General features: G+C 36.1%; 1 protein-coding gene across 1 annotated transcript in view; it reads left to right on the top strand.

The window, feature by feature from the left end:
• LOC144447588 (cubilin-like) overlaps positions 1-25609 on the top strand; it is a 110036-nt gene that overhangs the window by 69143 nt on the left and 15284 nt on the right. The window contains exons 27-50 of the mRNA XM_078137665.1: positions 784-965; positions 2471-2633; positions 3772-3953; positions 4385-4553; positions 4814-5004; positions 5953-6115; positions 6976-7089; positions 8345-8584; positions 9066-9198; positions 9919-10118; positions 11032-11213; positions 12334-12520; positions 12948-13148; positions 13483-13632; positions 14324-14508; positions 15386-15557; positions 16575-16746; positions 17843-18021; positions 18487-18705; positions 19141-19281; positions 20078-20259; positions 20910-21078; positions 23449-23658; positions 24542-24691. Of these exons, the coding sequence (XP_077993791.1) occupies positions 784-965; positions 2471-2633; positions 3772-3953; positions 4385-4553; positions 4814-5004; positions 5953-6115; positions 6976-7089; positions 8345-8584; positions 9066-9198; positions 9919-10118; positions 11032-11213; positions 12334-12520; positions 12948-13148; positions 13483-13632; positions 14324-14508; positions 15386-15557; positions 16575-16746; positions 17843-18021; positions 18487-18705; positions 19141-19281; positions 20078-20259; positions 20910-21078; positions 23449-23658; positions 24542-24691 (4236 nt within the window). The remainder of the gene's footprint in view (positions 1-783; positions 966-2470; positions 2634-3771; positions 3954-4384; positions 4554-4813; positions 5005-5952; positions 6116-6975; positions 7090-8344; positions 8585-9065; positions 9199-9918; positions 10119-11031; positions 11214-12333; positions 12521-12947; positions 13149-13482; positions 13633-14323; positions 14509-15385; positions 15558-16574; positions 16747-17842; positions 18022-18486; positions 18706-19140; positions 19282-20077; positions 20260-20909; positions 21079-23448; positions 23659-24541; positions 24692-25609) is intronic.

The following is a 25609-nucleotide window of genomic DNA, read 5'->3' as shown; positions in this document are numbered from 1 at the left end:
CTCAAGTGTGATTTGTCCCCAACAAGTGACGTTGGGTCCTGCCTGTCTGTCTGTCCATCCATCCATGATCACATGTATCTCAGACATGCATGGGCTGATTTCAACCAACCCTGGCACAAATATCAGATGCTATAGTCCCATGCCACTTTTTTTTGCAGCTTTCATGATAATGGCTGAATGGCAGTCATTTTTGTTACAAAACTTCAGCTTTTGCCCACTAACTATTGAAGCCTAAAGGAAAATGCCATTCCAGGACATCAAGACATTTTCATAAAATATGTGGTTTCTGGAGATTCGTTTCATGATGTTACATCACCTACAATTACTTGCGATTTCAGAGAAATATCAAGTTGATATTGTGCCTGTATAGGTATCTTTGCTTTGGGCTATTGCATCATGGGAGTCAGCAGAAATAATGTATTCAAGTTGAACACTGAATATTCATGAGTCCTGAGTGCCTATACCCTTCAGTGTAAAACATCTCATGAATATTCATTGTGCAGCTTGAATACATTATTTCTACTGACTCCCATGATGTAGTGTCCTACTGCAGTGATACCCTATAAAGGCATGAGATCAACTTTTTGTCTGACATTACAAGTAATTGTAGGTGATACAAAATCATGAAGTGATTCTCCAGAATCCATACTTTATAAAAATGACTTCATTTCCTGGAGTGACATTCCCCATAAAGGAATGCTATGAGTGACAAATTACAAAGTGTCATCGCTAGCCACAATATGAATTCTGCAGTTACCTTGATGTTTTTCCTTTCATTGGCAGATTGCAACCAGCGTATAACTGGATTAATGGGTGCCATTGAGAGTCCAAATTGGCCGTACCCTTACCCTCATTACAGGGATTGTACTTGGGTGATAGAAGCATGGCTTGGTAATAAAATCAATATGTCATTCACAAACTTCCATTTGTCAGGAAATGCTGACTGCCAAGCTGATTACCTCCAGGTGAGTTGACAGAAAACTTTTATAATGTCAATCTGATTATCTCCAGGTGAGTTGACAGAAAACATATAGGATGTCTTTGTTTAGCAAAAAAACTCACTGACAGGCAATTCTTTGACATTTAATGTTTTATGACAAAAGATTGCTTCATAAATGTTACAATAAGTGTAGTCTGCAACCCAGGCAATCTCTACTCTAAGAAATATTATATAACAGAGGGCTCTGTCCATCAGTGTGTGTATCTGTCAATCTGTCTGTCCATCAGTGTGTGTATCTGTCAATCTGTGTGTCCATCAGTGTGTGTATCTGTCAATCTGTGTGTCCATCAGTGTGTGTATCTGTCAATCTGTCTGTTCATCAGTGTGTGTATCTGTCAATCTGTCTGTCCATCAGTGTGTGTATCTGTCAATCTGTCTGTCCATCAGTGTGTGTATCTGTCAATCTGTCTGTCCATCAGTGTGTGTATCTGTCAATCTGTCTGTCCATCAGTGTGTGTATCTGTCAATCTGTCTGTCCATCAGTGTGTGTATCTGTCAATCTGTCTGTCCATCAGTGTGTGTATCTGTCAATCTGTCTGTCCATCAGTGTGTGTATCTGTCAATCTGTCTGTCCATCAGTGTGTGTATCTGTCAATCTGTCTGTCCATCAGTGTGTGTATCTGTCAATCTGTCTGTCCATCAGTGTGTGTATCTGTCAATCTGTGTATGCATCCATGGTAATACATTACATTTTTCTGACATGCAATATCCAAATTCAATCAAACTCAGCACAAATGTGATATATCATTTTAAACATGTGCATGTCACTTAGTTTCATGACATAAGCAAATTTGACCGGGTTGTGGCCATGTTTGTTGTCAGAAATAGATTTTTCTGCATAATACAAAAGCTACATGTACAATACTTAGTGACTTGAATCAAGTGTCCATACCCATATTATAAGGTGCATGTTTTCTTTCAAGTCTTTCCCCATGACCTTTAGGGTCAGTTATCAAAATCTAGCTACTTCTAGCATATCACAGACACTTTAAAGTATTTAGTTGTTGCCAATTACTTTTAAAGCATGACGCTTATTGTCTCATAGAGGTAATTTGATTGACTTTGTTGTCTATGTAGACGTGGTCACTAAAACTTTTTTCTATCCAACTGTCATGCCATGAGTATATCGATGATAGTATTAATTTAGACTCTCTTACTGCCCTCGGAGCTTTGCTTTACTAAAATTAAAGCTAAACGAATTGTTTTGTATGCACCTAATTAACCGTACTCGAATATCCTTGTACTGTGCGCCCTCATCGACCATGATAGAGATAACCATTCGTTGACGTGTGACTGCGACGCTCTGTGTTATCGCCTCGGGCTTCGCAAAAGTACAGAGCGTCGTAGTCACACGTTAACGAACATATATACGAATGAAATAATTCATTTAGCATCAATTTTAGTAAAGCGAAGCTCCGAGGACTGTGAGAGAGTCTAGTATTAATTGTGCTGTAATTTTTCCAACCACAGATTCATGATGGGGAAAACGAAGATGCACCTGAGCTGGGTACATTCTGTGGAACTGATACCAATCCAGGAGGATTTGCGTCAACAAGTAATTTCCTGTATTTGAGATTTGTATCAGATTCTGCTGGAGCAGGGAATGGATTCCGGGCAGAATGGGTAATGGACGGTGAGAATCATATATTTTTGTTATCTCCTTCAGATATAATTTTATTAGCACAACTGAACTTAGGTGCTGTAGTGCTGTAGGTATGGGTATTTAACCGTTTAAAAGAACTTGTGGTGTGTCATTCTAATCCGTAACATTTAGATACAGTCAGGTGATGATTTACTATATATCTTGCCTTGATATCCTATGAGAATGAATATTGATTTGAAATGTCAGGATTGCATTTATTTATTAGGACTGTTTCACTCGTTCCTTATGCACTTCTTTAAGTATGGTGAAGTGTGTATGTGTGTGTGTGTGTGTATGTGTGTGTGTGTGTGTGTGTATGTGTGTGTATGTGCTTGTGCGTGTGTGTGTGTTTATGTGAGTTTGTGTGTTTGTAAATGACTTAGTCAAAAACTGCCCGACATTGACAGATCCTTATATTTGATGGTGACATTAATTAGGATGTGTAGCTGGAACATTCTTCAAATGAAAAAGATGGCATCAGAGATGTGTGTTTTTAGGGTCTGAAAATTAGATTTTTTGAAAAACTTAAATTCCGAAACTATTTTGCAGATTGACCTGAACATAGGGATATGTAGATTGAGGTTTGTTCATGACATACCGTAGTGATCTCACACGATCAGTGATATTCAAATTAGGTATAAATGTGACTTTTGTAAAAAATATCTTAAACTTCAGAAGTATATGGGGCAGGTTTAAAGCTGAAATTTTATGGAGCTGTGTCTGGCTGGCCATGTGTGCGCAGAAGAAGAATTATGCAGGACATGATGACCTCATCACTTATATGCAAATTATGTCTAGGAAGGTCGAAAAGTTACAGCTTGAAAACTTCAAGATGGATTGGGTAAAATTTGGTGGGGATGTATTATCCTGCAATATTATAAAAACAAGTTGACACAACTGGCCCTAGCAACCATGACCATGCTCTTAGCAACAGCCAAATACCAGACTGAGTATATTTTGTAAAGATAGCATCATCACAGACACTGTTTGTTGCCACCAATTTCTTTAAAATCATGTCTGTTCAATCAAAGTATTGATGGGCGTGGGGGATGGGGGCTGTGTCTTCTACAGAGACTTGTTTGTTACGTTATTGACTATACATAACTGTGATGCCATTGTTTGTTTTTAGGATGTGGGGGACATTTCTCTGGGAAGAGTGGTAACATAACAAGTCAAGGATATCCTAACGATTATCCAGCATCCACTCATTGTGAATGGAGTATCACAGTGACTCCTGGCAGTAGTATTCAACTAATTATCAATGATGTAGATTTGGAAGGCAGTACAGGGTGTAGATATGATGCACTTCATGTAAGTATATCAATTTAGAAGGCAGTACAGGGTGCAGATATGATGCACTTCTTGTAAGTATATCAATTTCGAAGGCAGTACAGGGTGTAGATATGATGCACTTCTTGTAAGTATATTACAGTGTTTCAAAGGAGGTATGAATGATGAAGTACTACAACATACATTAGTTACTAAACTTGTATTTGAAGTTGTCCGAGTGAGTGTAAAATAATGGTACGTCACACTTGTGAATCACCAAGACAACATCATTTGTACTGTATCTATTTTCTTCTTACTGTACAGTTCCTCTGACATTATATTGTCATATCAGAAACTGGCACTCTCTGTGAATTGAATTGATTGATTGATTGATTGATTGATTGATTGATTGATTGATTGATTGATTGATTGATTGATTGATTGATTGATTGATGGCCTCCTTGACATTATAGGTGTATGGTGGACCAGACACATCATCACCCTTGTTGAGCTCTATATGCCATGAACACACTGGAGGACAACATGTCGCCAGTACTGGTAACCATATGCTGCTGAGACTGGAAAGTGATGGCTCTATCTCTGGCAGAGGTTTCCATGCATCATACACGGAAGTACCAGGAGGTAAGTCGACGAAAGAAATGTTTGTAAAAAATACTCAGTTGTTAATAACTGCTGTGTTAACAACAAAGCTGGTATGGTTATTAATGCTTGTCAATATTTGGAGGAAAGACTTTTGCAGATTTTGGCAATTTGCTGACTCTAATTAAAGTGTAAACCTTTATCGCTTTTGGTTGAAATACTATGACACATGAAAAGAATGTATACCAGAAAGGTTTGATGTTTGTCAACTCCAATTAAGCAAATTTCTCTTGGTGTATTAGGCTGTGGAGGCAACTACTCATTACCAACTGGTGAGATCCATTCAAGAAATTACCCTCAAGCTTACGACCACAACAGTGACTGCAATTGGCTAATCACAGTACAGGATTATCATCATGTTATTCTGACCTTCACAGAATTTGAAATTGAGCTTCCTGGTAACAATGTTACTTGTAGATATGACTATGTTAGGGTAAGTGACTATGTTGGGTTTAGTGACTATGTAAGGGTAAGTGACTGTGTTAGGGTGACTGTCAGGGTAAGTGACAATGTAAGGGTAAGTGACTATGTAAGGGTAAGTGACTATGTAAGGGTAAGTGGTGATGATAGGGTAAGTGATGATGTTAGGGTAAGTGACAATGTTAGGGTAAGTGACTATGTAAGTGTAAGTGACAATGTTAGGGTAAGTGACTGTAAGGGTAAGTGACTGTAAGGGTAAGTGGTGATGATAGGGTAAGTGATGATGTTAGGGTAAGTGACAATGTTAGGGTAAGTGACTAAGGATAAGTGGCGATGATAGGGTAAGTGACAATGTTAGTGTAAGTGACTATGTAAGGGTAAATGACCATGTTAGTGACAATGTTAGGGTAAGTGACTGTAAGGGTAAGTGGCGATGATAGGGTAAGTGACAATGTTAGTGTAAGTGACTGTAAGGGTAAATGACCATGTTAGGGTAAAGTGATTTACATTATGTGACTATTAGGGTAAGTGACTGTGCCAAGGTAAGTGACCGTGTTAGGGTAAGTGACTATGCTAGGGTAAGTGACTATGCTAGGGTAAGTGACTATGCTAGGGTAAGTGACTATGTTAGGGTAAGTGTTGTACCCAGTAGTGATAAAATGTTAAACCAGCATCCTAATAGTAAATATTCATAGTTAATTTCAGATTTATGTTTAAAAAGACAGCTGTGACCTGAGGGTTGAAAACAAATTTGATTCAAAAAAGAAATCCTACTTCATGGCATTAAACAAAGTAATTAGTTTGATATGTGTTAAGAATGCAAGAATGTTCTTTCTAGCCACTACGGCAAGATGGTTAGCTAATGCTAACTCTAGCGGGCGCTATGTATTACAAAGGTCTATATCTTTGTGCAAGGTTATGATTAGCCCTTACTAACACAATGATACCCTTATCTTTGCAGGGCTATGATGGTCCTGATGAAGATAGTGCCCTACTATTTGACTATTGTGGTAATGGTCTACCATCAAATCCTGTCATTCAGTCTACAAGCAATCAGATATACATACGTATGGTGACAGATGCTAGTGTTTCAGGCACAGGATTCAGTGCTACCTATGAAACAGGTAATCTAGTCATATTCAAAAACAAACGTCTCTATTTTTAAAACTTGTTAGAATTTGACGTGGCTTTAATAGCAAGTGATCTTTTTTTGCTTTAACATACAGTCAGTTTTATTCAATTGTCTTCAGCAAGTTTGTTTGTGTATGTATTTTGAACTGATAGCTTCTAAATGCAAAATAAATTTTTCTTTATTATCATTATATGCATTGCTAACATATAAATAACAGTCACTTTTATTTGCTTGTTCATTGCAAAGTTAAAGACAGCATGGATGTCAAAATTGGAAATGAGATAGAAATGACACAAAATTAGCTATGTACAAAGAGTTTAGACAGTTGAAATAGAAACTTTGTTCATCTCTCTCTATATTAGACATTATTGACACTAATTACAGACAGGAAGACATTTTATGTGGCATATATTATATGACTATTGTCTATATTTTATTATATTTTTCCTAGAGACTGTTACTCTATGGTCTTTATTACTTAGACTCAGCCTCCGAGACTCACTCATATTGGCCTCCCCCCCCCCCCCCCAAAAAAAAAAAGAGTCTGTAGTAATACCATAACAAAGTCTTTGTGCTGACAGTGACAAAGAATGATGTATCTCTGGAAAAGTTGTTGGGGTTAACGATACAGAGTAATAGAGGTTAAAACACATGCAAATACTGGATCACTGACTTAGTTATGATTGTCCACCCAATTTCGTTGTTGTTGCAAAGACTTAGTTATTGTATTACCAGTAGTCCAGACTCTTCTTGGATTGGGCAGATGTAAAAGACAGCCTCCACCCCCACCCCACCCCAGTGGCAGTCTGGGTAATCAAGACTAGTTACTCTAGTGTTACATTTCATTTGTAGGCTGTGGTGGATACCTGGATGCTAGTGTTGATGGATTTATACAGAGTACAAACTACCCAGACAACCACAATCCAAACATGAACTGTACATGGGTCATTGAATCACCCAATCTAAGTAAGTTTGATAAAGTCATATACCATAGTCAACATAGAAGCCAAACTTTTATGTAATACAAGTTTATACATTATTATTATTATTATTATTATTATTAATATTATTATTATTTGACTTTTTTAAAATTCATAAACTTGATACAAGGTCATACATGTAGTTGTTTTGTATCAATGGAATGTTTAGTTTGTCAACATGTATTTTTGGTGTTGGTTCGACACTAGTAGACGTGCTTGACAGCTGTTTGTCCATTCCTTTGCAGGCTGGCTTTTTTTCTTTATTCTATTTTTATTGTTTGTCACAAGTGTTTTTGGGGTAGATGTATGGTCTTTATGTCCTGTTGTAGTCTACTGTGCATGTTACTTTAGTTTTGCCTGTGATGAAATGTGATAAATAATAAAAAAGAAACAGAAATAAATATAATGAAAAGAGACATTCTGGGCAGGATGCAATCTTAGATTGGTAGTGTATCAAGTCATTGTAATAGTAATTGAGAGACTACAATTTGGAATTATGAGATGAAGTTTCAGATAAAACTTGAATAGGGAACTTGGGAGTGCATCATATATACACCCATTACTGCCTTCCAAATCTACATCATTGATAATTAGTTGAATACTACTGCCAGGAGTCACTGTGATACTCCATTCACAATGAGTGGATGCTGGATAATCGTTAGGATATCCTTGACTTGTTATGTTACCACTCTTCCCAGAGAATATTCCCCCACATCCTAAAAACAAACAATGGCATCACAGTTATGTATAGCCAATAACGTAACAAACAAGTCTCAGTAGAAGACACAGCCCCCCCCCACTCCCATGCAAAGGACTATGGGATTATCTGTGGTTATCGTAATACCTAATCTTGAATAGCCGATAAAATAAACCTCCTACAATGGTCAGGGTGACTATGAATTGATTATTTGTGGTTAAAAACAATGTAAGATTATTGTTTACAATACTATTTGATTAGTATTTACGGTATTATTACTTTTCCCATGATGCAACATTCAACATGGCGGGTTTGCAAGTTCCCTATTCAGCATGATCAGTATATTCTGTTACCATGTATACCACCTGTCGTATAATGGTTTAACCTATTCCAACATATCTGTATGTCACATTATCACTTTAGTTAATATTTTACTTCTCATAAAGACTAGTACTTAGTGGCAGTACATGTGTCTTGTGTCTGTATGTGTACGACTGAATCTATAAGTCTACAGACAATAACATATTCTTATTTTGTTTTTTAGGTGACAAAGTGACACTGACCTTTACACACCTAGAGATTGAACCTTATGGTGAATGCCAAGCAGATTACATTCTGATATTGGATGGTAATGATGCAGATGCTCCTGAGATCGCACGTTTATGTGGCACCACCATACCGGCAGCTATCACATCAACAGGCAATGCTCTCTTTGTCAATTTTATTGCTGACTTCAGTGTTCAAGGAACTGGATTCTTTGCAAGATACACAACATCAACATCAGGTAGGGAAAGTCAAGGTCAAATGGTTAGTAGCGAAAGTCAAGGTCAAATGGTTTGTAGAGAAAGTCAAGGTCAAACTGTTTGTAGCGAGAATCAAGGTCAAATGGTTTGTAGTGAAAGCCAAGGCCAAATGTTTTGTAGCGAAAGTCAAGGCCAAATGGTTCGTATCGAAAGTCAAGGTCAAATGGTTTGTAGCAGAAGTCAAGGTCAAATGGTTTGTAGTGAAAGTCAAGGTCAAGTGGTTTGTAGCGAAAGTCAGGTCAAATGGTTTGTAGTGAAAGTCAAGGTCAAATGGTTTGCTGCGAAAGTCAAGGTCAAAATGTTTTTGTAGCGAAAGTCAAGGTCAAATGGTTTTGTAGCGAAATTCAAGGTCAGATGGTCTGTAGCAAAAGTCAAGGTCAAATGGTTTGTAGTGAAATTTTTAAGGTCTTATGGTTTGTAGTGAAGGTCTAATGCGTGCACTCTGAATTTAACTTTTTTCAGTTTGTGGAGCTGACTATGCAGGTGTTTCAGGAGCATTTAACAGTCCAATGTACCCCAACAACTACCCAATTGAGACAGAGTGTGTGTGGACTATTTCACCATCACCTGGTAATAGGGTCTTACTTGCATTCAGGTAAATACCACACTTCTTTGTTGCATAGAATTGAACATGAATGATATGTAAGATTTCATAGGCAGTTGACAATTGGCAAGTTATTGTATCAATCCATTGGAAATAGAACACCATGGACAACATTTTAAAAGCAAGAGCAATAAAATGGTGTTTCATGCTGTTGCTATCATCAGACATTGTATATAAATATATATATATATATATATATATATATATATATATATATATATATATATATATATATATATATATATATATATATATATATATATATATATATATATATATATATATATATATATATATATATATATATATATATATATATATATACGAATTCAGTGTAAGAGGTAAGTCATAAACTGAAGGAAAAGCGCTCAATACTGCGAAGTAGAGCTGTATTTATACAAAATACACAAGTTATGGTACGGAGCCGTTACTCAGAGTTTCACGCTTGATGAACAGGTAGTCGTGTGTTCAAAGTTGGCCTTACTTCCAATCCCAAAATAGAATACTAATAAGCGACGTTTCGGTATGTCTATCACACCTTCTTCAAGCTATGACAAACACACAATTACTAGCAAATGAACTATGCATGTTCGAACAAAAGGAAATTACTGTCATGTGATCAAAGAGAAATGTAGAATAAATTAACTGGTAAATAAAGAACATGGTGAGAGTGATAAATGAAGTTGTTGACTTTATGAATTCTTTTCTCAGTCTATTTGACATTGAACCTGCTGCCCTATGTCAAAATGACTACATTGAAGTGAGAGATGGGAACGACACTGGCAGGTTAATAGGTCGTTACTGTGGCAACACACCTCCTTCCAACATCACAGCTGTCAGTCGTCTGTGGGTCAAATTTCGCTCAGATGGACAGCGGACTGGTATAGGCTTTATGGCTTCCTATAGTATGGGTAAGTGTACAGCAGTTACATGTGCTTGATTCATTTGATGCAGTTATAAAGTCTAATTTGGCTCTACATACATCTCTCATTATATGTTATATGAATGCCTCAATGGGCATTTTGTAGGAAAGTGGTCAGTAAGACAGTGGAAGACATACCAGAAATTATATATATCAAACACTCAAAGTCTAAAATAATCTCTTGTGGTGATAAAGATAATAATCATAAATGGCATTCCCTGATCATGCAATCATTTTCTGTGGTTGACTAACCTTTAATGTGATGTAACCAGGCCTTATATACAGTTATAGTTGAATAAAGTTCTTTAGTAGCTTGCTTGGTAACAGAACTTGTGGTATGTCTTCCACTCTCTTATTTTCTAGTTGTATAGTAAATCCTGTATTTAATATCATCAGCACACAGTACATAATACAATCAGAGATTGGAAAAATTTACCACAGGAAATAATCGACATAACAGAACCAGAACAATTCAAACAAGCAGTTACAGTTACTTTCAACAGAATAAAAACATCAAGAACTAACTCCAACATTTTTAAAGCAAACCACATACTACTTGTTTATAGTCTCTACGGGTTGTTGGGAGGTATACTGATGATGAAGAAGAAGACTACAAAACAGAAATAGAAGGAATGTATCGATATATAGAAGGGAGTGAATGAAGATAAGATCCAAGACATCTCATAAAGCTATATGACTTGCTCAACATATGAATATGCAAATTGAAATATTGTCAGAGATGATCAGACATTTGTGTAATAGCATTGGATGGTTAACTATTAGTTTTGTACAGCAAGCAATTTCTGACAGTAATCAGAGATTGAAGTGTTTCTGGCCAGTTTTATGAATATGCCTGTTATGAATGAGCAGCTGACGTAGTTTATTTCTTCACACCTAAACAGTTCCAGGTGGTGACTGGAGTGGATCTGCTGGACAGGTCACATCACCCGGTTACCCAAACAGGTATCCTACCTCAATAGATGTTGTGTGGACCATTACTGTCCAATCTGATATGATGATAAGGATTAGTTTCCAAGCTTTCGCATTGGAGACTTCGTCAACATGTAGATATGATTATCTTCAAGTAAGTACATTTCCCATTGCCATGACAACTTTGAGGGTTTCCAGAGTTGTTAATCTCTAGTATTCAAAGGGTTCACACAGTTCTGGAAAACCTTGGAATTTCTAAACCTCCCTGGAAACCCCTGGAAAAATATGTCCTACTCGTAGAAAACCCCTGGAAAATCGTAATCAATCAAATGAATGATCGGCATTTCTGTTTGTGCTCGAGCTACCCATTCACAGGATTCACTATATGCACAAATGTGAATGGCGAAAATATTTTCAAAGTCTTTGGTGACAAGAGTGAATCAAAATTCTTGCTAACCTGGACAGTCAAACAATTGTACCACAAGACACTAAATTTGCCCAAAGACCATACCTAGGCATAGTTGACTGGGTACCATCATGTCCGCTTTGATCTTCATATTGCTACTCCAGTACTAATAGTCATTGGCTAATTTCACAGTATTGACTGTTAGTACTAAAATAATAAGACAACAAAGCAGAGATTAAGAGAAATATATAATTATAGACAAACAAATTGATATTTTCAATGTTTAAATTGTATGGCTTGTCTTTACCTTTTAGCTAATTTAGCTAATTGAAAATGAACACATATTTTAATACTAAATGCTTAATGCAAACCAACATCTTGCATAGAGTATTGATAGTCTTTAAAATAAATGTTTTGTGACATTTTGTGAAAGCCCATGATATTAATTACTTTTCACCTACGTCAGAGAATTAGATGTCATTCAATAAAATAAATTTGATGGTCAACACTCCTGGAAAATGACTAAACTTGATCTGAATAACACCCCCACCCCCATCCCCCCAGGAAAGCTGATGAAAACCCAAGGAAAGTCCTGGAATTTTTACAAGTAAACTAAGTATAATACAAATACAAGTGGTAAATGTGGTGAATGCTTCCAAAAAGTACATTCTAAACATGTCAGAAAATAAAGCGGTATTGCGAACTGCTGCCTGGTGACATTTGTTTTTAGAATGGTTATTTTTTTTGTGACCTTCGTCATTCATATGTTTAGAGATATGAAGTCTTAAGACTAGTTTGTTTTAGTCGTAAAGCTGTATTGTTTTTTTTGTTTTTTTTTTAATACGAAAAATGTTTTGATTTGTTGTAGTTCAATGATGGACCAACTGAGGATTCAGCCTTGATTGACACATTCTGTGGAAATATAGTGCCTGCTCCATTCTTCAGTACTGGCAATGTTCTCTATGTCAAGTTTCATTCTGATTTTTCAATCAGCTACACTGGTTTCCTCTTTGACTGGGTTGCAGTGTCTGAGGGAGCAACTGTTTCCCCACCTGGTGTGTATCTATTACTTTAAGTTTACCTAATACCATCTTATCCTCTGTGGTATTTGCACTGCAATTGCGATACTGAAAACATTTTTGCATACCTACATGCAAATGATATGCAAATGGTGGAACTTTACATGTATCCAAAACAGTAAATTTCATTTACAAAATATTGTGCATTCATGTGGATGTTTTGAACACCAAATTATCTTGTGTTCATTTGCATAGGTATGCAGCGATGTTTTTAATATAGCACTGCATTGTGAATACCAATAGTATCATGTATGTACACATTGATGCAAGTCACGTGTATAATATGTAATTTTTGAGCGAAGGATACATGACTTCTCATCTTCACATGCATCTTATACAACTTACAAACTGCAAGTTTCTGTAATTTTAGAGTGATCCATGTTTTCTGTGTTGTTTATAACAGGTGATTGTTCAGCTACCATGCAGGCTACAGAAACTGCCCAGACTTTCACATCCCCAGGATATCCTGATGGCTATGCAATCAATCTGAATTGTGGATGGATAATCAGAACTCATGCCGGACACAAACTAAAAGTTCAAATTACAGACCTAAGCACTGAAGGCGGTCCTGATTGTGTCTTTGACAAAGTGCAGTTTTATGATGGTAAGATTTTAATTTGCCAAGAATTAGCATATTTTAATTTGCCAAGAATTAGCATCCTGTACTGGCAGGATGTGCCATGTTATGTTGTTAATTAAAGAAATCCATATTGTGAAGTAAACAAATTCTATAGTCAAGTAAACAAATCTGCATTGTCAAGTAAACAATTCACCTTGTCCAGTAAACATTTGTCATGGAGAAAGTGTGAGTTCTGATTGAAATAAAAATGTTAGAACACCCTATCTTGATTAAGAAAAGTCTGCTACCCTATCTCATTGATAAAAAGAAAACTTCTGATCTATCTAATCTCTGTCAAGTTCTCGCATTTTTCTTGTAGGTGAAGATGAAAATTCAGATGACTTGGGAGCTTTCTGTGGTATACAAACAAATTTAGATCCTGTATTCTCAACTGGATCGACAATGTTTGTTAACTTTGTGACTGACAGTAGTACTAATGGAACAGGTTTCTTAGCTACTTATCAATCTGGTAAGTGTCCTTTTTTGTGTCATACATTGATGTCAACAAAGTCCATGTATCCTATAAAGCTTGTTGATGTAGCTTTTCATTTTAATGAGTTATATTCATGGATAAGAGATCATTTTTGGTCCCCCAAAGAGAGAATTATTGCAAAGCATCCATATATGCAAATATCGGATTAATCAAACTTGGCACAATATCACATGGGGCTGTGTGACTAAAATTGTTTTGTGACATATGCAAATTTGACCTAACATTTGTGGTCAAAAATCAATATTTGGTCAATAACTCCAGTCAATCCCTCGCTTGCTAGCTCACCTGACTGTGTTTATAGCTGTGGCAACTATTATACATATATTACTGGAGGAAATAACCAACCAAGAATCTTGTTAACAAATCCAAATTGAATGTGGCATCACCAAAAAGTGGCCCCCATACAAGATTGTCTGTTTGATGTGTACTGCTAGCTCAGAATTTGTATTTCTGGCAATGAATGAAGGAAAAGCAATCTCTAACCTGGCTTCCACTGTGCCTTATGGTATAGTAGGCATTTAGTTTACATCTGGAGTTTGTAAGATATTATGACAAAAAGTCATATTCTTCCATTACTTAAAACAATCAAAAACTGTTCAGCTAGGAACTTGCGCATGAAATTTTGAATAACTTCAGCTGTAATATTGGACATTCCCATTTCTTGCAGTGTGTGGAGGAAGATTAGATACTAATTTGGGTATTATAACTAGTCCCAGCTATCCCAACAACTACCCAGATAGTGCCAGTTGTGAGTGGACAATACAAACTTCATCAGGAACAACAATTGATTTTAATTTTACTGTGTTTGATATCCAAGGAAGTGCTGGTTCCTGTACAAATGACTATGTCCAGGTAATTAATAATACAAAATGACTATTAATCTTTTTTTAACTTATGGTCTTTCTTTCCATTTGAATGTATTTTCTTTGTTGTAATTTGAAAATGAGTATCATAGTGACCTAGCAATTTCTTTCATTTTCCAATTCTGCATATAAAACAAATTTCAATCTGCAAAGTTTCATAAAATTAACAAGACTTTGTAGACATTCAGAAATTGACTTTTTCTCCTTGCCTGTGCTCTTTCAAATCATGAGATTAATTATTTGTATGTTGCCATGGTAACCATCACAAATAATAACATATAAATTCTTACACCAACTTCACGGCAAAAAATTAATTAAGTCTTCCCATATTTTATTCCTTTTTTTTACATTATTGAATTTTGATTACCTGTATAAATGAATTGTTACCATGGAAACAAGTACTATGAGCCATTGTTTTAAACTGTTATTACAAAGTACAAATGTTGAAGAATATTTTTGCAAAGTTTGGTGAAACAAGACAAGATTTTCAAAAAAGTTAAAAATAAGCATTTTCATACCCCATAAATTATTGGAGTGAAATGATTTAACATTTTTTTTAATGTCACACTTTTGAGATATAGGTTTACTTTTAATTCCTCTAAATTCCAGATTTTTTGCATATACCGGAGTGGTATGAATGTTTAGGCCATTTTGTTTACACAAATTACAGTGACATGATTGTACATCTTTAACCTTAGATGATGAACTTAAGTTGTCAGATTGCTTTCAACTACCATACGTCAATTTTGTAGAAATAATATAATTTTTTCCTTCTCAATTTTGTTGTTGTACAAGTTTGCCTTTATGACCAATCTCTGACTTATAACCCAGTCATAACCTTTGACCTATGTTGTATCACTTTTCAGCTGTTTGATGGAGAAAATGATCAGTCACCAGTATTGGGTGCAGGTCCATTCTGTGGTTCAGCAGCACCAACTGATCTAAAATCCACTAGTAACATCGTGTTTGCTAAGTTTGTGTCAGATAGCTCTACTTCCTCTACTGGTTTTGTGCTCAGCTACAGTACAGTCACTGCAGGTTAGTCTTCATTTGTTTGCCCAAAGAAAATACACAATATTCCAGTTATCAGAAAGGCTAGAATTGTACAGCATGGCCACCAGGGGTGTTGTTTGGGAGAACCTTTTGGTTATGACCTCAACCAGTATAGGAGAACTCGGACAGTATAAGGAGAGCCTGGGAGAGTTCCAAACTCAGCGAGTGAGAACTCTGTTACGTATTCAGCCAGTTATGAACTCAGCCAGTATAGTGGACTCAGACATTTGCAAACTGACTAAATGACTATTTGTCTGGACGTAGACCATACTGAGTGTCTTTCACTGTGTTTTGTCCAGGCCAGCCTATAGTATATTGATAGAGTTCTGATTGTACATACAAATCTGCTACCATCTATTTATTACATAAAAGAAACAGCAGAACTTCTACCATGCCTTTAATAAAGTCTTTACCACATGAATCTGTTACATTTACACTGAACTAATGCTTAATACCCTATACTACTTTCATTTCTGACTGAGTTCTTCATGTATATAGGCTAGTCAAGTTCGTAACTGCCTGACTTCTGGCGATGCTGTTTAAAAGGCCAATGCCAAATTATAATTGTAACTTGGGTATGAAAAAACAATTGTCTGGCAGAGCTATTGCAAAATTTGGTCCTGAACAAATGGTCCTATTTAACCCCAGTGGATCTGATACGATAGAAGTGACTGAAGACTGGGGGATCTGAACATTGACGTTTGAGTATCATAATCTTTGCATCAAATGAATTCCTACTCTGAGTGGAGCCTGTTACTTACTACTGGACTCGACCACTTTCTTCAAAGCAAACTTCAAAGAAGAAATAAGTAATGATAGAAATTTTCAAAATGAATCACGCATTTTTTGAAACTGACTAAAAATCATTAGTTTCTGTCCAAATTTGTTTTGACACATGGAAATAGGTATTAAGGAAATGTGCAATTTTTGGCTGAAAAAAAATTTGGCATGTGTTGTAGAATAAAAACAATATTAATACTATTTACCATCTGTGTGTTACAGCATGTGGCGGTTCACTGGTCCTGACAGACCAAAGTACGTCAGGTGTTCTTACATCACCCAGCTACCCTGAGAACTATCCTCATAGTATTGAGTGTGAATGGACCATAAGTGCACCTTCTAACGAAGCCATCCAAATAGCCTTCACAGACTTTGAACTTGAACCATCAGCTACGTAAGTTTATATTACCGTTTCATTTTGATATTTTTTTTAGAGAAATGTGCACTTTTTGTTTTTGTTTTGTTTGAAAATGAAAGTAGCTTGAATCTCGCAAGAATTTACCTTAAGAAAGTGAGTTCCTGGTCCTTTTGGAATAATAAAAGAAATTATGGGGTTCACTATTTTCCAATAAACCAACTTGCTTAATGTGTCCAAAGAGTTAGTACTGTATTTGGCAGCCATATTGGTTTCTAAAACGATTTGATTTTGATATTATTTTGACCCCTATTTGAAAAATTTGCATGCTGGTGACCCTTGATTTAAATTTTCTATCTCTTGATTTTAGCTGAGAATGGGTTTCAGTTTTTGGTACTAAGTAACAGCAAAAGGGAGGAGTTCTTTTTCTGATGTGTATACTGATTCTGTTAACTGGAAAGTTTAATCCTGTCTCATGTTATCAATTCCCATCACTAAAATGTACTAGCCAATTCTCTCTTTTTTGTTTACTAATGTCAGTCACAGTCATAACCTGCTGTCCAAGAGCTTCATACACAAGTGTGATGTTTTAATTCAGGACTTTCAGCAAATCATACATTGACTTTAGTGGACGCACAAATATATATTCCTTTATATAAATTCCCAGAGTGCTGTCTTTTAGCTTGCCCACACAGTGACTGTCTGTGTATACAAGAGGATATTTGACTGTTTTCAACTGTGGCATGCAAGAAAGATGTAATATTTAATTTTAAAGAACTGGTGCAAATGTATTAAATATTACAGTTAATGAAAAGTGCTGAATTCACTGCCAACATTTTGAAGTCACTGGAGACTGTTTGTGTAAAAATATGCTGAATTCATTGCCAATATTTTGAAGTCACTGGAGACTATTTTTGTAGAAACATGCTTAATTCATTGCCAATATTTTGAAGTCACTGGAGACTATTTTTGTAGAAATATGCTGAATTCATTGCCAACATTTTGAAGTCACTGCAGACGTGTTTTTGTAAAAACAAAGTTAAAATATGAAATGATGGACACTTTGTAGTTTTATAGTAAATAATCATTCACCACTTTTCACATCTATGATAACATGTCTTTCTTCTGTCAATAGCTGTAGCTATGACTCCCTACAAATCCGAGATGGTGGGTCAGACACATCAGCTATCCTTGCTACAGTGTGTGGAAGTACTCCTCCTGATACATACACCAGTTCTGGAAATGCAATGTATTTGAAATTCAAAACTGATTCTAGTACGAGCCATAAAGGATTCAGTCTGACCTACTCTATTGGTTAGTAACTTTTTTAAACATATTCTATAAAAACCTCTTGCCACTTACCATTCAAGTCCTGGTCGAGGTATGGTAATGATTAAACTTGCCACCCTGTATAAAGGGAAGATCGCACATATTGTTGCACAACCTCAGTGAATGAACTTCATTCGTTTAGGGCAAACCCCTCCCCCTAAAAGAATGGTCACAAGTGGAACATCAACCAAACCTGGCACAAATGTCAGATACTGTACTTCAATATGTACATCACTTTATTCTGTGACCTTTACGCTAGCTTAACTAAATGGCTGCCATATCTATTATGAATTAGTAAGTTGAAATGTTTTCGACTATGTGTTTGATGAAGACTTGGTTTGTAATATAATGCATGGAATGAAAATATCTTACAGTTGTAATAAAATCACCGCTTTAATAAATGTATTAATACATTGTGTGTCTTTTATTTATTGTGTCATGCTTTAATAGCAACCTGTGGGGGTACAGTGTCAGGAGAAGCAGGCATCATTACTTCACCTAACTATCCTGGTAACTATGACAACAACCTTGAGTGTGATTGGTACATCCGTGGTCCTACTGGTCATTATTTAACCTTTTCATTTGATGCCTTCTCATTGGCTGGTAGTGATGCAACCTGTAACACTGGAGATTATCTTGACATTGCTGAACGCAATCTTACACATGTTGGTATGTAAAATGATAAAATTTCCTTTCAGTTTTATAGATGCAGTGGTTGTGTTAGACACGATGTTTATGATTTCATGCACATTAGAGGATGTTTCTTCTAATGTGAAATTTGCAGTTGTGTTTACTTGCAACCTGAATTCAAGGTTTATCCAATTAAGAGTTTGCCATGTCTTCCATTTGCATTTTTAAAAATATAAATTTATATGTACCAGTAAGTCTGATAAAGGATTTCAATTGTAGAAAGTAAAAACAGTCTATACACATGCCAGTAATTCTGATCAGGGCACCTTGGTAAAATACGAGGTATGTTAGACCCCAGATACGGTCTCACTTATGGTTTACATGGGGTCTTATATACCTGAAAATACCTGAATTTTACCCTCTTTATTACAAAAACTCGTCAGTCAATCTGATGATTTGGTTTGTTCTTGCCAGGTCCTCTGATTGATACATTCTGTGGTACAAGTTTACCAGCCTCTGTTGATACATCGGATAGTTATGCCCATATAACATTTGTCACTGACGGCACTGATGTATCTACTGGCTTCCAACTGCAATGGACAACTAGCATTGAAGGTTAGTATTTAAAAACCAGGTTATAAATTAACAAAGGTAAAATACGCGATTTTCACAGGTTATGAAAGTTCTTAAAACATTTCCATATTAAAGCGTGCATCATCTCGTTGTCAAGGAAACCATCGACAGGAATCATTGGAATGACGTAGTGACCACAGCTAAAGTTGGAAGTTGTGAACATGATCAGAGAGGGACAAGTCAGCTGTTTTGCGACCCAAGTGAACATTAGACATGATATGATACAATTAGACAAGGTGTGAATTTTGTGATTTAAAGTCTATTTCTGTATCATTTGAGTGAATAGAGTGCAGATTTCCAGAGCTATCCATGCATTTGCCTGAATGAATTGGGGAGTTTCTGCTTTACCTCGACTAAGTTTTGCTTTCTTTTCAGAGATATAATTGCTCATCAATTTTGTGTTTGAATGGGTCCATGGATGTAAATATCTACATGTTATAACAGACAGAATGCACATGTTCAAAGTAGAAGTACATGTACTTACTGTCGTAGCAGGCATATTATTCAAAATTGTATTTCCAGACATGGTAACTATTAAGTGTGTGCACCCAGGTGTTTATTGCTGATATTATCTCTGTTTTAGTGTAACTTCAGCAATGTCTGTCATTGTTGTAGTATATTAAAATGTGGAGACAAACTTAGAAACGAATTCTAGCAATCTGTCAACTTCTATAGTACTACTGGGGTAAGCATTTTCATTTAGGGCTTGTTTAGTTTGCTGCAATATGATTTGAAGAGAACTAGTAGGGAAGTGACACTGTTATTTTTTTTCCTTCAGAATGTGGTGGTGACCTTACAAATCCGTCAGGAACATTTTCATCACCGAATTATCCAGGACAGTATGCCCATTCTCGTGTATGTGAATGGCGTATAACGGTAACCTCTGGTCATCGCATCACACTGACGTTTACAGACTTCAACATTGAACAAAGTAGTACCTGCAGTTATGACTATGTTGAGGTATGATGGTGGTCTTACCATGGGCATTAAAGTGGCCATATGGATGAGCACTTGGTTATTATTTGGGGTTTTAATTACCCAATTTTTGCGACTTTATTATTTTTTCTCAAAGTGTCTAGTTTAGGTTTTCCGTTTTTTTCCAAATTGTCTCTGTTATTTATTTCTTCCTATCAGATGTACAGTCATTACAGATTGGAAGAACAGTTTTATTTTGTCTTTTTAAGTTGATGTCAGTTTCCGCATCCACTATTTTTCGTGAGACTTCACAATTTTTGCGACTTTATTATTTTTTTCTCAAATGCGTAAAAAAGTTTAGGGTCGGCAGTGAAAAACTAGGTGGGGTCGGGTAACTGGAACCAAACAATTATTTTTTTAGGCCCCTTATAATCATTAAGATTTTACAAGGCATTTTGATGTATTTCCTCTTCCCACCCCCACCCACCCCAGTGTTCTTTCCATAAATGAAGGGTAAAATATATTAAGTCAAAATGTTATGTTAGGTCTGTAGACAAGAAAAAAGAACAATCAGAAATAATATATGCGCACCGATGAGTACATGTTATCCAATCAAATTACATGTTGAGTACATGTCATCCAATCAAATTACATGTCTTTGACTCATAGCCAACATAACATTGTTCTAAATACAGACATTCAATGGAATGGATGATAGTGCTCCATCTCTAGGAAGACTTTGTGGTTCAACAATACCATTTCCTGTACAGTCAAGTGGAAATCAGATGAGAGTCAAATTTGTGTCTGATGGCAGTGTTGCTGCACAAGGATTCTTAGCCAGCTATTCATCAGAAGATGCATCAGGTAGATAGACAGTTTTATAGTTGTGTGTGTGTGTGTGTGTGTGTGTGTGTGTGTGTGTGTGTGTGTGTGTGTGTGTGTGTGTGTGTGTGTGTGTGTGTGTGTGTGTGTGTGTGTGTGTGTGTGTGTGTGTGTGCGTGCGTGCGTGCGTGCGTGTGTGCGTGCGTGCGTGCGTGCATGCATGTGTGTGTGTGTGCGTGTGTGTATGTATCTATGTATGTATGTAATACTATGGATGGATGGATATACATATATATATATAAAATAAATAAGTTTTCACCTTGGTTTACTTTGATTGTTAACAATTCATATTACGAGTCAATAAATGCTACACATAGTGAAATGTACAAGTCATTTTTAAGAATAAATTTGAAACAATAATTGTAAAAGTTTGATCAAGCAATGATGTTAATTAGACAGTGTTCATGTATCTGATCAAAAGCTATATGGTCCAAAAAGTAACTATTGTTTCAAATGTACGGTACCATTCAAAAATGACTGTATTTCACTGTCAAATGTATTCTTGAAACTATGCATAAAACAAGATGTTTTCCAATGTTCAGCATATTCTTAATGTCAGGAAAGACATCCCAGAGAAGGTGATTACTGTCCTTGTTAGGAATGTCTATCCCAAAAATATAAAATTCATAAGTTGACATTTTTAGCACAACTGAACATGTTCAGTAGTGCTATAGGGATCGCCCGGCGTCTGTCTGTCTGTCTGTGTGTGTGTGTGTGTGTGTGTAAACAACTTAAAGTCAAAAACCGCTGAACCGATTGCCACGATATTTGGTGGGTCCATTACTTTGGGTGTCTAGTTGGGAAATTGTTCAAATCAAAATGATCGCATCACAGGTGTGTGATTTGGGTCAAAAAATGTGATTTTTGGTCAAAAAACTTAAACTCAGAAACTACTGGGCAGATTGGTGCGAAATTTGGTGGGAACATTCTTAAGGGGGTGTAAAGTAAGATTTGTTCATGACGGGATGATTCCATCAGTGATATGCAAATTAGGGCTAAAAATGTGTCTTTTTGGTTAAAAATCTATAATTCTAAAACTACTGAGCAGATTGGGCTGAAATTTAATGGGAATGTATCTAGGGATGTGTGGACGAAGAAATATTAAGCATACCATGATTCCATGAGTGATATGCAAATTAGGTGTAAAAATGTTCATTTTTGGTCAAAAACTTATATCTCAAAAAGTACTTGGTCAATTAGTCTGAAACTTGGCGAGATGTTTCTGAAACTGTTATTCTGCAGATTTTCTTAAAAACATTTTGACAAAATTGGCCCTAGCGACCATGACCACGCCCTTTAGCAACAACCAAATGGCAGTATATTTTGGTCAAATAACAACATCATCTGGTAAGCAAGTGAGTAAACATTCAAAAAATGTATGCAAATACCCTAGCAACCATGACCACGCCCATAGCAACAGCCAAACGGTGATGTATTTCACAAAAATAACAACAGGGTTTAATAGATAATTGAATAAACATCCAAAAAATGTATGTAAATTTGCATAGCAACAAGACCACGCCCATAACAACAGCCAAATAATCACGTATATTGCAAAGATAACAACAGGAATAGAAAGACAGATGAATAAACATTCAAAAAATGTATGCAAATACCCTAGTAACCATGACCACGCCCATAGCAACAGCCCAACGGTGGTGTATTTCACAAAGATAACAACAGGGTTTAATAGACAATTGAATAAACATTCAAAAAATGTATGTAAATTTTCCTAGCAACAAGACCACGTCCATAGCAACAGCCAAATGATCACGTATATTGCAAAGACAATATCAGGAATTCATACACAAGTGAATAAAAACATACACAAATGTATGCAAATATGTCTAACAACATGACCACGCCCATAGCAACAGCCAAATGATAGCATTTATCGTAAAGATAGCAACATGGTTGGATAGGCAACTGGATAGTTATTCAGCAAATAAACACCTATTGTTAGCATAGACTAGCATATGGATGAACATTTTTAAAAACTACAGTTGTGCTACAACGCCATTGGCGGTATTTTTTCCTTTTGAAGTGATATCATGAGTGTCTAATGTTTATCAGTGTGTAGTGTTAAGTTTCCAGGAAATTTGGTACAATCCAGCACCAGAAATGAGTTCTGAGTTTTGCAAAACACAGTTATTGACGATGATCATATGGTCCAGAACACCTATGACAGGATCATTTTTGTTGGTGACTGTTTTTTTTTAAAAATCTCTCACATCATTCCATTTCAAAACTTAATTTCTTCATTGTGGGAACTCATAACATATTATTATAGATGACAACATAAAAATGTCTACATCTGATTGACAATGTCCTGTTTGCATTGTTCCTTTACAGTATGTGGAGGCACTATAGATGCATCTGCTGGTGATGCTGGAGTGATTTTCTCACCAAACCATGGTGTAGGCAACTATACTAGTGACACGGAATGTATTTGGGTGATCAACCATGATGACACTGTCAATAGTTCTATTGTGATAACCTTCACTGACTTTGATCTTGAACAAGGTGTAAACTGTGCCTATGACTATGTGGAGATCAGAATGGGTATGTATCTGTTAGACGGCAATCCAGGCCTCGGGTTATATGGCATTGCAGTCATGTATTTGACAGCAGAGCATGTAGGGTAGGACATCACAAACAGACATCAAAACCTGCATGCATGTAAAACATATGATGTACAATGTACGCAACAAAATAATAGAGAAATTGTAGTATCCATGGAAACATATATGACAGAACCCCATGACACATGATTGCAAGTGTTGTGTACTCGGGGTATTTCATCGCAGTGAAAATACGCAGTGTGTAAGCTCACACCATCAGATATTACATAAATTAGTACTTCCAATCTTGAAGGTCTAAGTATTAATTTTAGAAGGTGTGATACATCATTGGCAGCTGCTGTATGTTAAATGATGTATGTACAGATCAAATTAAAGTCACCATACAGTAAGTCTGCCACGGGATTCATAAATGACCACCATGTCATCACACACACACTGTTATCTTACCTGTCGCCTCCAACTCTTTAGAGAGTATTAAAGTGGTCATATGGATGATGTTTGAATATTTATTTTGGATTTTGGATTTATAAAACAATTTTATCCTGGTGTCGTACTTGAAAAATCAATATGAAACAACATAGACCAAGTCTGTGTTTGTAACTCAATACATTACAAAAAGCTAAAAAAATATGTGTATTACTAACAAGTTTGTTATTGTACGTACAAAAACAAAGATTTTACACATTTATTAATGTTAAAGTAACTTATGAGTGCTTCAGTAAGTAGAATACAATAAAATTGTAACACTTCGTAGGCAACAAAAATTGTGTACAAAATCCGTCTAAACTCAGCCTGTGCCCTTTTAACTGATAAGTGTACATTATCAAGTTAATTGGATTTCTTTTTACTTGTCATTTGTATAGGGAGTGAGGACAGTGCTCCATACTATGGACGATATTGTGGTGCTGATATACCAGATATTGTGTTAATCCCAACCAGATCTGCTTGGATCAAATTCCGTTCAGACAGATCATTGAATAGACCAGGTTTCAGAGCAAATTGGGAACTGCAAGGTAAGAATTGAGCATTGTTCATACTAAGCGCTCAAGCATCAGTGGATTCTTTTATTAGGCCTAAAAAAATTGTTTGGTTCCAGTTACCTGCAGACCCCACCTAGTTTTTCACTACCTGACCCTAAATGTTTTTGTACATGTTTGAGAGAGAGAGAAAAAAAAAGAATAAAATCACAGAAACATTGTGAAGTCTCATAGGAAATAGTGGATGTTGAAACTGACAATATAAAACTGTTCTTCTATTCTGTAATGGCTGTACATGTGAGAAAACCGAGAACACAGACCATATAGAAAACAATGGAAAACATAACTATCTGAACTTAGAGACACACACATAAAAAAAATCTACCTACCCCACCTATTCTAAAATTGAGCGTAATTGGTACCACACAATTTTTTTTAGGCCTTCTGTTCATCCAAAAAAGCAAATTTCATGAAATTAGAACATTATTCATGTTATTCCATTTACAGCTTGGAACACTTGTATGCTCATTTGTGTAAGTATGCTGAGTTGGGGTATGCCGGTTGGGGTATGCCGGTTGGGTTTAGGGTAGGGACCCTGTGAATCCATTGGATCTTTAGGTTGCAAGGATAAAGGTTAATGTAGGCTTTTCATCAGCTCAAAAATAGAAAAGTGTACATACCATGATGATACATTGAATCCATCAGTTGGTACATTAACTCATCTGGTCAGAGCACTTTGATTAGAATTCATGGGACATGGGTTTGATTCCTATACATATGTGGCACTTTGATTTCCTTCATTTCAATTAATTGTGTGTGTGTGTGTGTGTGTGTGTGTGTGTGTGTGTGTGTGTGTGTGTGTGTGTGTGTGTGTGTGTGTGTGTGTGTGTGTGTGTGTGTGCGTGCGTGCGTGTGTGCATGTGTGCATACATACATATGTATCTGAGATCTCAG

Source organism: Glandiceps talaboti, chromosome 16, assembly GCF_964340395.1.
Source record: "Glandiceps talaboti chromosome 16, keGlaTala1.1, whole genome shotgun sequence".
Taxonomy (NCBI): domain Eukaryota; kingdom Metazoa; phylum Hemichordata; class Enteropneusta; family Spengelidae; genus Glandiceps; species Glandiceps talaboti.
This window is presented reverse-complemented; position numbering and strand designations above follow the sequence as displayed.